The 12,275-nt window shown below is 41.9% G+C and overlaps 1 protein-coding gene across 1 annotated transcript; it reads left to right on the top strand.

The window, feature by feature from the left end:
* The first annotated feature begins 900 nt into the window (after positions 1–900).
* On the top strand, positions 901–7,885 carry znf711 (zinc finger protein 711). The gene is made up of 9 exons (XM_049028382.1): positions 901–1,285; positions 2,834–2,906; positions 3,181–3,279; positions 3,614–4,111; positions 4,292–4,447; positions 4,788–4,925; positions 5,211–5,348; positions 5,462–5,605; positions 5,720–7,885. Exons 3-9 carry the CDS (start codon positions 3,201–3,203, stop codon positions 6,895–6,897), a joined length of 2,331 nt encoding a protein of 776 aa, XP_048884339.1. The 5' UTR covers positions 901–1,285; positions 2,834–2,906; positions 3,181–3,200; the 3' UTR covers positions 6,898–7,885.
* Positions 7,886–12,275: the final 4,390 nt, after the last annotated feature.

The following is a 12,275-nucleotide window of genomic DNA, read 5'->3' as shown; positions in this document are numbered from 1 at the left end:
ACTACCGAGGCAGCCTATCCAAGGGCAGAGAAAAACGCTGGATATCAACTATTTAATTCACCCACTTTTTGGAAAATCCATCCTGGTGTTTATAGGTTTCAGGTCGAATTAATTTAAGGTTGATATTGCATCCAGGGTGTACCCATGTGTCATACCCTGTGACGTTCCAGGCACTCGCATGACCCAGTCCAGGATAAGTTTTTGGATAAAAGCTAAGTGCCTGCATATAACCCAGCAAATAACCCAGGTGACAAAATCTCTGCTATGAAGCATGGTGCTGATTGACAGCATAAGTGGCTAAAGGTAGTGAACAGTCAGGGCCTAAAGTTGAAGCCAGAACCAGTATTCTCCACAAAGATGCTGCACAGGTGTATGCATTTTAATTCATTTATATATGTTACAGAGACACACACAAAAGTCATAAAATACACATCTACACGGTGAAAAGAAGTCAGCACAAGGTTATATTAGTTAACACCAATCATTTTATTACAGGACTAATTGCTTCATTGTTCATTTATCAGTGTATATATACACATATCTGAAGATTTTTGACCATTAAAGACAATCGCTCATTTGTATTTACATATCTTACAAAAGAATACCATCTTGATGTTAAACGTTTTCAGTTGTTTACAAACGTACACATTCTTCTTTATTTAAATAAAAACTGGTAAGGCCTCAAAATTACGCGTTTGTGTACCAATGAAGCGCCAGATCTTTAATGGCTAGGCGCAAAAATTCGTAAATGCCATCATGGGAAAATATAATATTACCAGCTGTAAACTGCAAACCTCGTATAACCTGCGTCCAAACAAATATTTAGCGAACGGCAAAAAATAGATAACGCTGGTTGTGGGCAAACAGCTACTTGTCCTTGGGATGACTGTTTTGTCATTTTTTGCTTAAAATAACCTACGACACGGGATGAATTATACAGTGCGCATATAATCCAAGTGGAAAAAAGAGGCGCCCCGGTCCGCGCCCTCTGGTAGCTTCTAGGTAGCCAGCTGGCTAACGAGCTACTAAAAAACCGCCGAGCCTCTGGGCCGTATGACGTAAACAAACACCGATCGGAGGCGAAGGAGGCCGCGCGCGCGCTCCCCCCCCCCTCCCCCGCTGTCAGCTCGCAGCCTGATTGGTCCAGGCCTGGGAAAGAGAATTCGAGAATCCACAATGTGCAGGCCTCAGGGTCCGTACTGTGGAAATTTTTAATAAAACCGCTTGCGACAGGAAAAAGGACAAAATAAACCCAGGAAGAACCGAAAAAGAGATACTAAAACAGGTAATCAGTTTTGCATCTACTTTGATGTCTGAGCGAGAATGCAATAAGGGCCCAGTCGGAGGGGCTTGGGCCTCAGCGAGGCCGAGTCTGAAACAACAAGAAGTGACGGATACTGGCTAGCTCGCGCACTGTCGACATAGGTTTTGTATAAGGGTAAATCTAAATAACTAGCTATATACCTATGCTTAGTCCTCACGAGTGAATTTGAAGGTGGCCTTCAGTCTAAATGAAATGTATTAGTGTGGTATTTTCAGCAGGTAAAATTCGTTTAAAAATGCGTTGCTAACTAGCTAGCTAAAATGGCGGAATGCAAGATGTCGGCCGCTTGTGCCGAAGCGTCTAGTTTAAGCTTGCCGAGGAACTTACCGAAATGCACCATTTGGCGTAAACGCATTATTTTGCAAAGCGCAGATTTTAAAACAGCTTTGCAGCCCCTATAAACTAGTCCGATAATTTTGTACCACTACTGTGATACGGCCATGCCTGTTTTTTAATTGCCAAAGGGCGTCCCGCTCTAAAATGCCCGTGCGTGCATCTGTCTCCCGTAGCCTTCGCTTATGTCATGGAGGCGTCCATTTTCCCGGCTGAGCAGCGATTTGAGTGTGTGTGAGATTGACAGGGTCTGAGTTTGCGTAGCTACACTTCGCACCGAAAACTAACCGCTGCTGTCAGTATAGGGCAAGCAGCGTCAGGCATTTACTCACTTGTTACGCGTTTGTGCACATTTGACGTTTAGACTTAAGTGACCCAGTGGCAGAACAGTGCCGTGCTAAAAAAAACGTTAATTAATTCATTGTTAATTGGGTAACAGTAGATGCTACAGATGTTGCTAGCTGGCTAAGTAAAATATTTTGCTGTCACGTAATATTTAGATTTTTTAAGCATTTTGCGGCTAGCTTTTAAAACACCCAGGTGTTAACTTATACATTGTATATCTTGTATTGGTACTGGTAAGGTGCACAATACAACATTTGAAGTGATGCACAAATAAGATGGGCGTGTAATCTGCCGTTGTACAAAACATACTCTTTGCATAAATGCGCTATAATTTAATTAAATTGTGAGACCTGTTTGTAGGGGTGAAGAAGGAGATTCTGTACAATACATCTTTGCATTAAAATACTTCAAAAAGGTTTTTTTGCCTGTAAAAATAAAGCTATAATGGTATCAATGTTTCCTGCCACGTTGCTCAGCCAGGGCGGTCTTAAATTGTATTTTAAAATTGACAAGTGTTATACTTTGATTTTCTCATATTTTTCACGATATATAATATAAAAATATATAATTTCTCATGAGATTATATATATTCACACACACAAGCACACACTAAAATCTGTATTAAGAGTTTTCCTCACTGAATATATTGATGATACTACTTATGAGTGTAACTTTACTGTGCTTTTTGACCTAAGTTGTGTCTGATTTTTAAAATGATTCATGCTTGCCCTTAACTCGAACAATGTGAAAATAGATTATTAACTATATTCTGATACAGCCTATCAGTCCTAGTAATTAGATACCATTATAAATGTACTTTTCTCTCTCTAGGTTATGCTTTTTCCAAATACAGGAGTAATTCAAAGTTTGATGTGTGTTTAGAACTTTGACATCAAATGTGAAGGTAAGCTTGTTTTTGACTGGTATTTCTTTTTCAGTATTTAAAGAGAATACACCCACATATTTTATGCTGTGCAACTACATATATGGCTTTCTGCATTTTGTCAGTACTGCTTACATGAATATCTATCAATATACCTTAATTTTCAGTCAGTGTTTTTGTAAAATTGTCATGTGTGAACAATATTTACTAAACTATAACCATTAAGGCCTCATATTTTACTTATTTGGTTTATTTCTTTACATTTAAGCCTTTGACGATGCCGTCTTTTATGCAGGGTCTGAAATTATAAAGATAATGGACCAGGGTGGAGGGGTGTTGGAGCTACACACACAAGATCAGAAAATGCCCCATACGATGATCATGCAAGATTTTGGTAGGTATATGTGAGTATGGCAAGGTAAAACATGTATGATAGAGAACAATGAATAAAGAAAATCAAAGAATCAAAGAGGTCGTCATTTTATTTAAATAATGCCGTTAAAAACAATCAGTGATTGACCAAAATGCTTTACAATAATAAAACAATTTGCGTCAAAGTACAGTTATAATTGCACTATAAAGGCACTTGTGTATGGACCAATAATAAAACTGTTGTTTGTGATTTTGACGTGTGACTTAATTTCTTCCTTTTTTAATGTGCTTTGTTTTTAATGTTCCATTTTGTATTGGGCGCAGAGTAAGCGTCTTTGATGCCCTTGTCTCCATAGTGGCAGGCATGGGTGGCATGGCCCACATCGATGGTGACCATATAGTGGTGTCTGTACCAGAAGCTGTGCTAGTATCAGATGTGGTGACAGATGAAGGCATCACTTTGGAGCATGGCCTAGAAGCGGAGGTTGTGGAGGGACCAGATATTGGCCACGAGGACGTGGTGACCTCTGAGGATGTGATTGTTCCGGAAGTGATGCTTGGGGCAGAGGTGGCCATCGAGGAAGCACTTGACACAGATCACCATGTGCTGACCACCGACCTGATCGAGGAGTCGACGCATGTACCTGACCAGGTTTTTGTGGCTGACCTGATATCCCATCACCAGGATGGCCACCTGGACCATGAAATGGTGTCTGAGGAAGTAATGGTCACCAACTCGGACTCTGAGACTGTTATCCAAGCTCATGATGGGCTGCCGGCTTCGACAGTCACCATTGATACAGGCAACGATGAGGATGACAAGAGCACTTCTGAGGACTATTTAATGATCTCCCGTGAGTGACACTACATGGGAAATCTAAACGATACGATTTGTGCTCCGTTGGCTTCCTGGTATTTGCCATTAAATGGCGTGAAACCTTGGGCCTGTTTGAAATATATGTCCTCCAAGCAGCTGTTATTTACTGTCATCTGTCTTGGTAATACTGGAAATAATTTGTATTGCCTTTACACAGTGGATGACGTAGGGGGGAAGCTTGATATTGGAAATGCTCCCCTGAAGATCAGCACTGAGATGACGCAGGGCGATGATCCCAAAGAGGGTGACTATGGCTCTGAAGTCATTAAGGTGTACATCTTTAAGGCTGAGGCAGATGAAGATGTGGAAATCGGTAAGACTCAAGACAGAAAATTTTAAGGTCATTAACCTTTGTGCTGTATTTTATGTCACTGAATACTCTTTTGTTGATCAGGGGCCCTGTTTCATGAAGAAGAATTTCATGCTCAGCCAGATAAGTTGTCAGATTTAAGGTATTCTGGGCTAAATTGACTTTTTTTTTATTCATTCGCAGTTAGCCCAGACTGTGTGAAGTCCTGGAAATTATCTGGCTAAGTAAGAAATCCTGCCTCATAAAGCAGGCCCCTGAATCTAGCCAGGTTTTTTTTAGTAGCTACAAGGATATGGATTGAGCATTGGGTTTGACTTACAGTTTAACTATATGTGTTTCTCAGGTGGAACAGAAGTCATTGCTGATAGTGACTTCCATAACAGCAGTGCAGTTTTGGAGTCAGGGAGTGTGGGTCGACTGTCTCGAGAAAAGATGGTCTATATGGCTGTGAAGGGCACGGGCCAGGAGGATGAAGATATGAGTAAGTTATGCAAGCGGAACTGTAGGCTACCGATTTTAAAGAGAGCATAATTTGGTCACTCTTGAATAAGCTTGCAAATAATGTGAGGTAATTAAGTTAATAATGTCTTCTTGATCCTTATGGTAATTTGAAGGATGCTATTTGTACATTTTCCCCAAAGATATAAAAATGTAATTAGGCAAATCCAATAGTCTGCCTACCTGCTTTTGTTACATTTTGATACAGGTATGTTTCTGTGCCTCTTACAAATGTTTGCCTAAACTTCACTTTGGCATGTGTTCAAAGACTGTGCAGAGATGGCGGATGAGGTGTATATGGAGGTGATCGTGGGGGAGGAGGAGGCACCTGCAGTTCAGGAGTCTCAGTTAGATGACCCCGCCGTCAATAAGACGTTCGTTCCTGTTGCTTGGGCAGCAGCTTACGGTAAGATCCCACTGCGGGTGCCATGGAGCTACATGCATTTTAAAACCAAATTCAATTGAAACAGCCTTATTGTATTCATGTGGTGAGGCTGATGCATTCTCAATCATCACCAGGTAACAACCTAGAAGCTAGGTTGGAAAATAAAAATGGGACAGCCCCCCAGTACCTACAGATCAGTGATAGCATCAGCAGTAGCAGAGCACTCAAACAAAAGATGAAGAAGAAGAGGAGAGGCGAGACGCGGCAGTGCCAAACTGGTATGGTATCTGTTCCAGTTTGGACTAAAATTCATTTGTCCATGTTAGATCTGTTATGTTTATTTTGAAGCGCTGTCCTTTTTAATGGTGATGATATTGCAATATTCCCCTTAGCTGTGATTATTGGCCCTGACGGACAACCCCTCACAGTCTATCCGTGTCACATCTGTGGAAAGAAGTTTAAATCGAGAGGCTTTCTGAAGCGTCACATGAAGAACCACCCCGACCACATGTTCAAGAAGAAATACCAGTGTACAGACTGCGACTTTACTACAAACAAGAAGGTCAGCTTCCATAACCACATGGAGAGCCACAAACTGATCATCAAGAGCGAGAAGATACCTGAGTTTACGGAGTACACGCGGCGTTATTGTGAGGCCAGCCCTCTCAGCTCCAACAAGCTAATTCTGCGAGACAAGGAGCCCAAACTGCACAAATGCAAGTATTGTGACTATGAGACGGCCGAGCAGGGCCTGCTGAACCGTCATTTGCTGGCTGTGCACAGCAAGAACTTCGCCCACGTATGCGTGGAGTGTGCCAAAGGCTTTCGGCATCCGTCTGAGCTGAAGAAACATATGAGGACTCATACGGGTGAGAAGCCCTACCAGTGCCAGCACTGTGAGTTCCGCTGTGCTGACCAGTCCAACCTAAAGACTCACATTAAGAGCAAGCATGGCAATGACCTCCCGTACAAGTGTGGACAGTGCCCCCAAGCCTTCGCCAATGACAAGGACCTGCAGAGGCACAATGAGATCTTTCAGGGCCACAAATCCCATCAATGTCCGCACTGCGATCACAAGAGCACCAATTCCAGCGACCTGAAACGGCACATCATCTCTGTGCACACAAAGGACTTTCCGCACAAATGTGATGTCTGTGACAAGGGCTTTCACCGGCCCTCCGAGCTCAAGAAGCACGCAGAGACTCACAAGGGCAGCAAAGTGCACCAGTGCCGGCACTGCGACTTCAAGATCTCCGACCCCTTCACGCTCAGTCGGCACATCCTCTCAGTGCATACCAAGGACCTGCCCTTTAAGTGCAAGCGCTGTAAGCGTGGTTTCCGCCACCAGAATGAACTCAAGAAGCACATGAAGACACACAGTGGCCGGAAGGTCTACCAGTGCCAGTATTGCGAGTATAACACTACGGACGCATCAGGCTTTAAACGCCACGTTATATCAATTCACACCAAGGACTACCCACACCGATGTGACTACTGCAAGAAGGGTTTCCGTAGGCCCTCAGAAAAGAATCAGCACATAATGAGGCACCACAAAGACATGTTACTGTGATGATGTGTTGTACAGCTTTTCCTTGTTTCTCAAGAATCCTCTTTACGTTATATATGAACAGGTATAAAGTTTAGGGAGTCTGCAGAGGAAAGGTATTTTCTTGGTATGTTCAGCTGAATAAACACTTGTCCGTTTCAGTGCTGGTCTTCTCTGTTTTGAGAATGGTGGCATAGGGTCTTTTTAATCAATCAAGAGGGTTCAGCATTAGCAAAGTAGGTGGCATTTTTGAAAGAGGCAGGTATTGTCCCCAGCTTTCCACGCTGTTGTTTTCCTTGATTTGCTGCATAAGAAATGTTAAACGTTTCAGGGGTTTGAAAGTCTTTTTATACCCACTTTTTATACCCACTTTGGTGAAATGCTGCAAGAAAATAATGTTTTCCTTATCGGAAGTGGTGCTTAGAAAGTCTCACTGTATCCTGTGTGAGTTGTCATTTAAATTGTATTTGAGTGTGCTGCTTTGTTATCCTCAGTAAATATATATTTTTTTACAAACCAGTAAGTCTGTGTTCACCAGCTTCTGCTTAATTCCCCCCAGTCAGTGATGTTAATATGTTGTTAATATTTGGCAGCCCATTTGTGTTTGTGGAGAAAAAAATTGCTTCAAAAATGTTTACATACATATGCACCTTGACGTAATTTAGATTATAAAACAAATTGCCAGATTTTAGCAAGCTTTTGTTATGTATATCTCTGAACTTTAGATTGTGTCAAATTGTATTCTCTGATTTGTTAAAGTTTCCCAACATACTGAATTAGTCTTGTGTTTGTTAACATTCATAAAGTTTACTAGTGTTTTTTTTAACCTTGTAAATGCCACGATAATGCTGTAAATATTATTAAATGTAACTGACCTGAATAAGCAAGCACACATAGCCAACCATTTTAAGATTCAGTTTAAAAAAAGCAAAACCATGCCTTACATCATTGCCTGTTGTAATTTTCATGCACTGTATTTAGTAAACTATAATCAACAATTTAATTTCAAAAAGTCTCAACTGTGTAAATATTTCTGTGAAGGATTTTAATTTGTATTTTAATGACCTGGATTTTTGTTTTGTGAAACTGCACTGGAACCATTTACAGTTGAGTAACCCATTGACTGGCCAGAAGAAATGGTAAGTCTAAGCTGTTTGCTTACCCCGTCTCCCATGTCATGGCAGTTCTATCATGACTGGTTAAGTGTTCTAAACAATTGAAGTGCTAATAGCGGACTTGCTATATTTTTTGGCTTTGAGTGGTTTTGATATTCAGTTCTGTGCCCTTTCAGCTGAAAGAGACCTGCCTTTCCCCGTCTTACCAAAGCTTTTTTCATGTGACAGAATTATGTTCATTTAGATAAGGCACATTTAATCTACAATGAGCATTTTTTTATTGTTTATAAAATTTGATATTCCATAGCAATTGGTCTTCACTTTACACAAGAATTAAATATTGACTGCAAATTTGAAAGCATCATGTTTAAGTCTGGTTGTCCGACTTTGCTATTGACAAAATGATTAAGGAGATGCCTGTCTTTATCCAGCCCTGGTAGAGTGAAGTGCACAGAATATTCAGGGTGCTAAGATAAAATTTCCATAATAATGTTGAACTGCCTAATATATTCATTTTACGAAAACTGTAAAATATAATAAACTTTATCATATCAATTAAATATATGTAGTACCAGGAATATATCTACTACACTTTTTTTTTTTTTTTTTTTAGCAGAAGCCTTTATCCAAAGATTTTTTTGTTCTTGAGAAAGCTGAGTTACTGGAGCAGTCGGGGTTACGGGCCTTGCTCAGTGCCCAGTGGTGATACAGTTATAATGTGTTTGTTCAAAATAGATCTGTTTATGGTGTAATCGATGCTAACTGAAATTATAAATATTACGATAAAAGGTTTCTACCGCATTTCCTACAAGAAACAAATGTATAAAGTCAGTCTTCCAAAAGTGACATTTGGAATTTGATGTTCAAAACCGATTTAAAAGTTTTAAGATGTATTTGAATTATTCATATTTCTTATTTGTATCTTACCCTTCAAACCTCACAACTACTTGGGAGGCTCTTGTAAGGGAGGTAGTTATCATGCTTGCTCTTGGGCAGTTCAGGGGTAACACCTTGAAATGGTTATGGATATTTGTGGTGAGACCAAAATAAAAGCATTGATATTTCTGTTTAAATATGTAGTTTTCTTATTGTGAAGGGTTTAAGTGACTTTGCACTTTTGGTGCAAATTTAGGCTAATTTGGTACCACCAGGTTGGTTCACAACTATCTTCTTACTAAGGCTTTTCTGTTTTGTTCACAAGAAAAATGGCCATTTATTGGTAAACTGGAGGAACCGACTGTTTCACAGCAGAAAAGTAAAAACTGGAAATGTTTTCTGAGAATTTAAATGGAACCTCAATGGGAAAAGTACGCAAATGTATTGAATACAGAATTTGAACATGGAGGTGATTACAGTGGTAAGAGGATGGAAAGAGTAACAAGAATCTTGGGAGATTTTTTGATGACAGAGTGCACCTTACAAATCTCCTGAGTATTCTTGTATCCTTATCCTTGTATTCTTAGTTTTTCTGCATCTCTGACTATACAAATGCCCATTGCCTAAATGCACAAAGCATCTCTGTGGGGATGTCGGCATACAGCTCTTGCAGGAAGCGTTGTGGACATAGCTTGCATAAATATTTTTGGATTTTATGTCTTTCTAAATATTTAAGTCCTTCAATGAAGAAGAAAATTATGATACACCACACCTAAAAGATTCTTGATAAAAGGCGATGTCATGTTTCCTGCAGATCTCATCGGGCAGGTGCCAGATTCATATATGTTTTTATCAGTTCGCCTCCAACAAAACCTTTTAAGTATAGCGCAATTCCTCATGGGCCAAGAAATTACTATGATTCCTGCATACATACTCTCTTCAAATTCTTCCATAAGCTATGTCTTCCAATAACACAAGAGCTGCCATGGTAGTTATAGTTTGGTCATTTTCTGCACTGTATTATTGTTAGAAATTGATTAAAATGAGGTGCCATGCATTTGTAAACAACATATACTTAATGTCAGTGCATTGTATAAAAGTCAGTATCATGATTGTGGGTTTAAAAAGGGAAACCACAGTAGCAAAGACTTGTCACTGGGTGCGTACGCTGTGTCTGGAGCTGCCAAGTTTTGTTTTTATTTATCTCAACATGAGTGTGGAAATGGATATAAGCAACATTTTCGTGCGTACACACTGTTTATACATGAGGCCACAGGGCCCCCGAATAGACCTTACCAAGGAGGCTGAGGAGTGTGATTTCCCTATAATTGGAACACACCCTCCAATCCCCCATGAAGAAGTGGACCTCTACCCCAGTCTGCCAATCTAGAGGCACTGTCCCTGATGTCCATGTGATGCTGCAGATGCCTGTCAACCAGGATAGCCCCGCAACATCCAGAGCCTTGAGGAACTCTGGGCGGATTTCATTCACCGAGGAGCTTTTTAACCTCTGGAGCAGAGATAGAGGAGTCCACCCCAAAGTCCCCAGACTGCTTCCTCATTGGAGGTCATGTCGGTGGGATTGAGGTCCTTGAAGTATTCCTTTCACCAATCCACAACATCCCAAGCTGAGGTCAGCAGTACCCCATCCTCACCATAAACAGTGTTGATGCTGCACCACTTTCCTGCCCTGAGCCGCCAGATGGTGGACCATAATCTCCTTGAAGCCATCTGGAAGTCGTCCTCCATAGCCTCACCAAACTCCTCCCACACCCGAGTTTTTGCCTTAGCGATCACTGAAGCTGTGTTCCACTTGGCCCACTGGTACTCATCAGCTGCCTTTGGAGTCCCACAGGCCAAAAAGGCCCAATAGGACTCCTTCAGCTTGACGACATCTCTCCACCAACGGGTTTGAGGATTGCCATCACGACAGGCACTGGTCACCTTACGGACACAGCTCCAGTCAGCTGCATCTACAATGGAGGCGTGGAACATGGCCCATTTGTGCCTAATGTCTGTCACCTCCCTCGGAGGTAGGAGTTGAAGCTCATTCTGAGGGGATTCTGCTAGATGTTCCCAGTAGACCCTCACTATACTCTTGGACCTGCCAGGCCTGACCAGCTTCCTCCCCCACCAGCAAAGCCAACCCACCACCAGGTGATTGGTTGACAGCTCTGCTCCTCTCACCCGAGTGTCCAATACATGTGGCCACAAGACTGATGATATGACCACAAGTCGATCATTGAACTACAGCCTTGGGTGTCCTGGTGCCAAGTGCACATGTGGACATCCTTATGTTTGAACATCAAGATCAGGGGGACGGCATTCCTCCCAATCATGCCTCTCCAGGTCCCACTGTCATTGTCCATGTGAGCATTGAAGTCCCCCAGCAGAACAAGAGTCTCCAACACCCCTTCAAAGGATTCCAAAAAGGGTGGGTATTCTGAACTGCTGTTTGGTGCACAAACGCAAACAGTCAAGACCTGTCCCTCCACCTGAAAGTGAAGCCAGGTGTCTTCTTTGGCCTGTGCCTGACCAGGCCCCATGGACGCAGGCTTGGCCACCAGGTCCTTGCCATCGAGTCCCACCCCCTCGCCTGGCTCCATGAGGGGGTCCTGGTAACCTACGTCCTAGTGAGGGAAAATGTGTATCCATATCTGACCCATCACCACGAAATGAGTCTTATGGGTGAAATTTACAAATATGAATTATATACACCATTGGAAAGAGCACAGTCTCTGCTTTATTTTGATACCAAATTTATTTATTTCACCCATAGGACTCATTTCGTGGTGATGGGTCACATATCTCATCATAAAGGGTCTATTGAACCATACTTTGTCTGGTTCCTCACCCAGAACCTGTTTGTCTTGGGAGATCCTACCAGGGGCATAAAGTTCCAGGCAACTTAGCTCCTGGGACCATTGGAACATGCAAACCCCTCCATCACGATTAGGTGCTGGTTCAAGGAGAGGACCCCAAAATAGGGTTAGCAAACTGAGGCTAGGTTAGAAAAGGTATGGCATTTTCAGGCATCAACATGTGTTTTTATGACAGGTCTGCTTCGCCGTACAATAGGAATTATTTTAAAAGTTTGTTTTTAATTTGGATGTTTATCTTTTTGCTTTCCAGATGGCAATGAAGACATGAAGGTCCCAGAAGAGCTCTAGATGCCAGGCAGCCAACCTTGAGAACACAAGGAGCAGCCACGACGCCGACAGGTAGGCATTTGCCCCTTATAAACCTTTATGTATGTTCAATAGCTATTGCGCTTTGCGTTTCCCCCTTTTTTTCTTTTATAGGTTTTTTTATGGCAACTCACCGCAGTATCGTCACACCAGGTGCCCCCTGAGGCACCTCCCAGTGCCAAAGTTTTTTAGGTTTATGGCCTGGATGAGGTTTTGCCATAGT

Source organism: Brienomyrus brachyistius, chromosome 10 (genome assembly GCF_023856365.1).
Source record: "Brienomyrus brachyistius isolate T26 chromosome 10, BBRACH_0.4, whole genome shotgun sequence".
NCBI classification, from domain to species: Eukaryota; Metazoa; Chordata; class Actinopteri; order Osteoglossiformes; family Mormyridae; genus Brienomyrus; species Brienomyrus brachyistius.
This window is presented reverse-complemented; position numbering and strand designations above follow the sequence as displayed.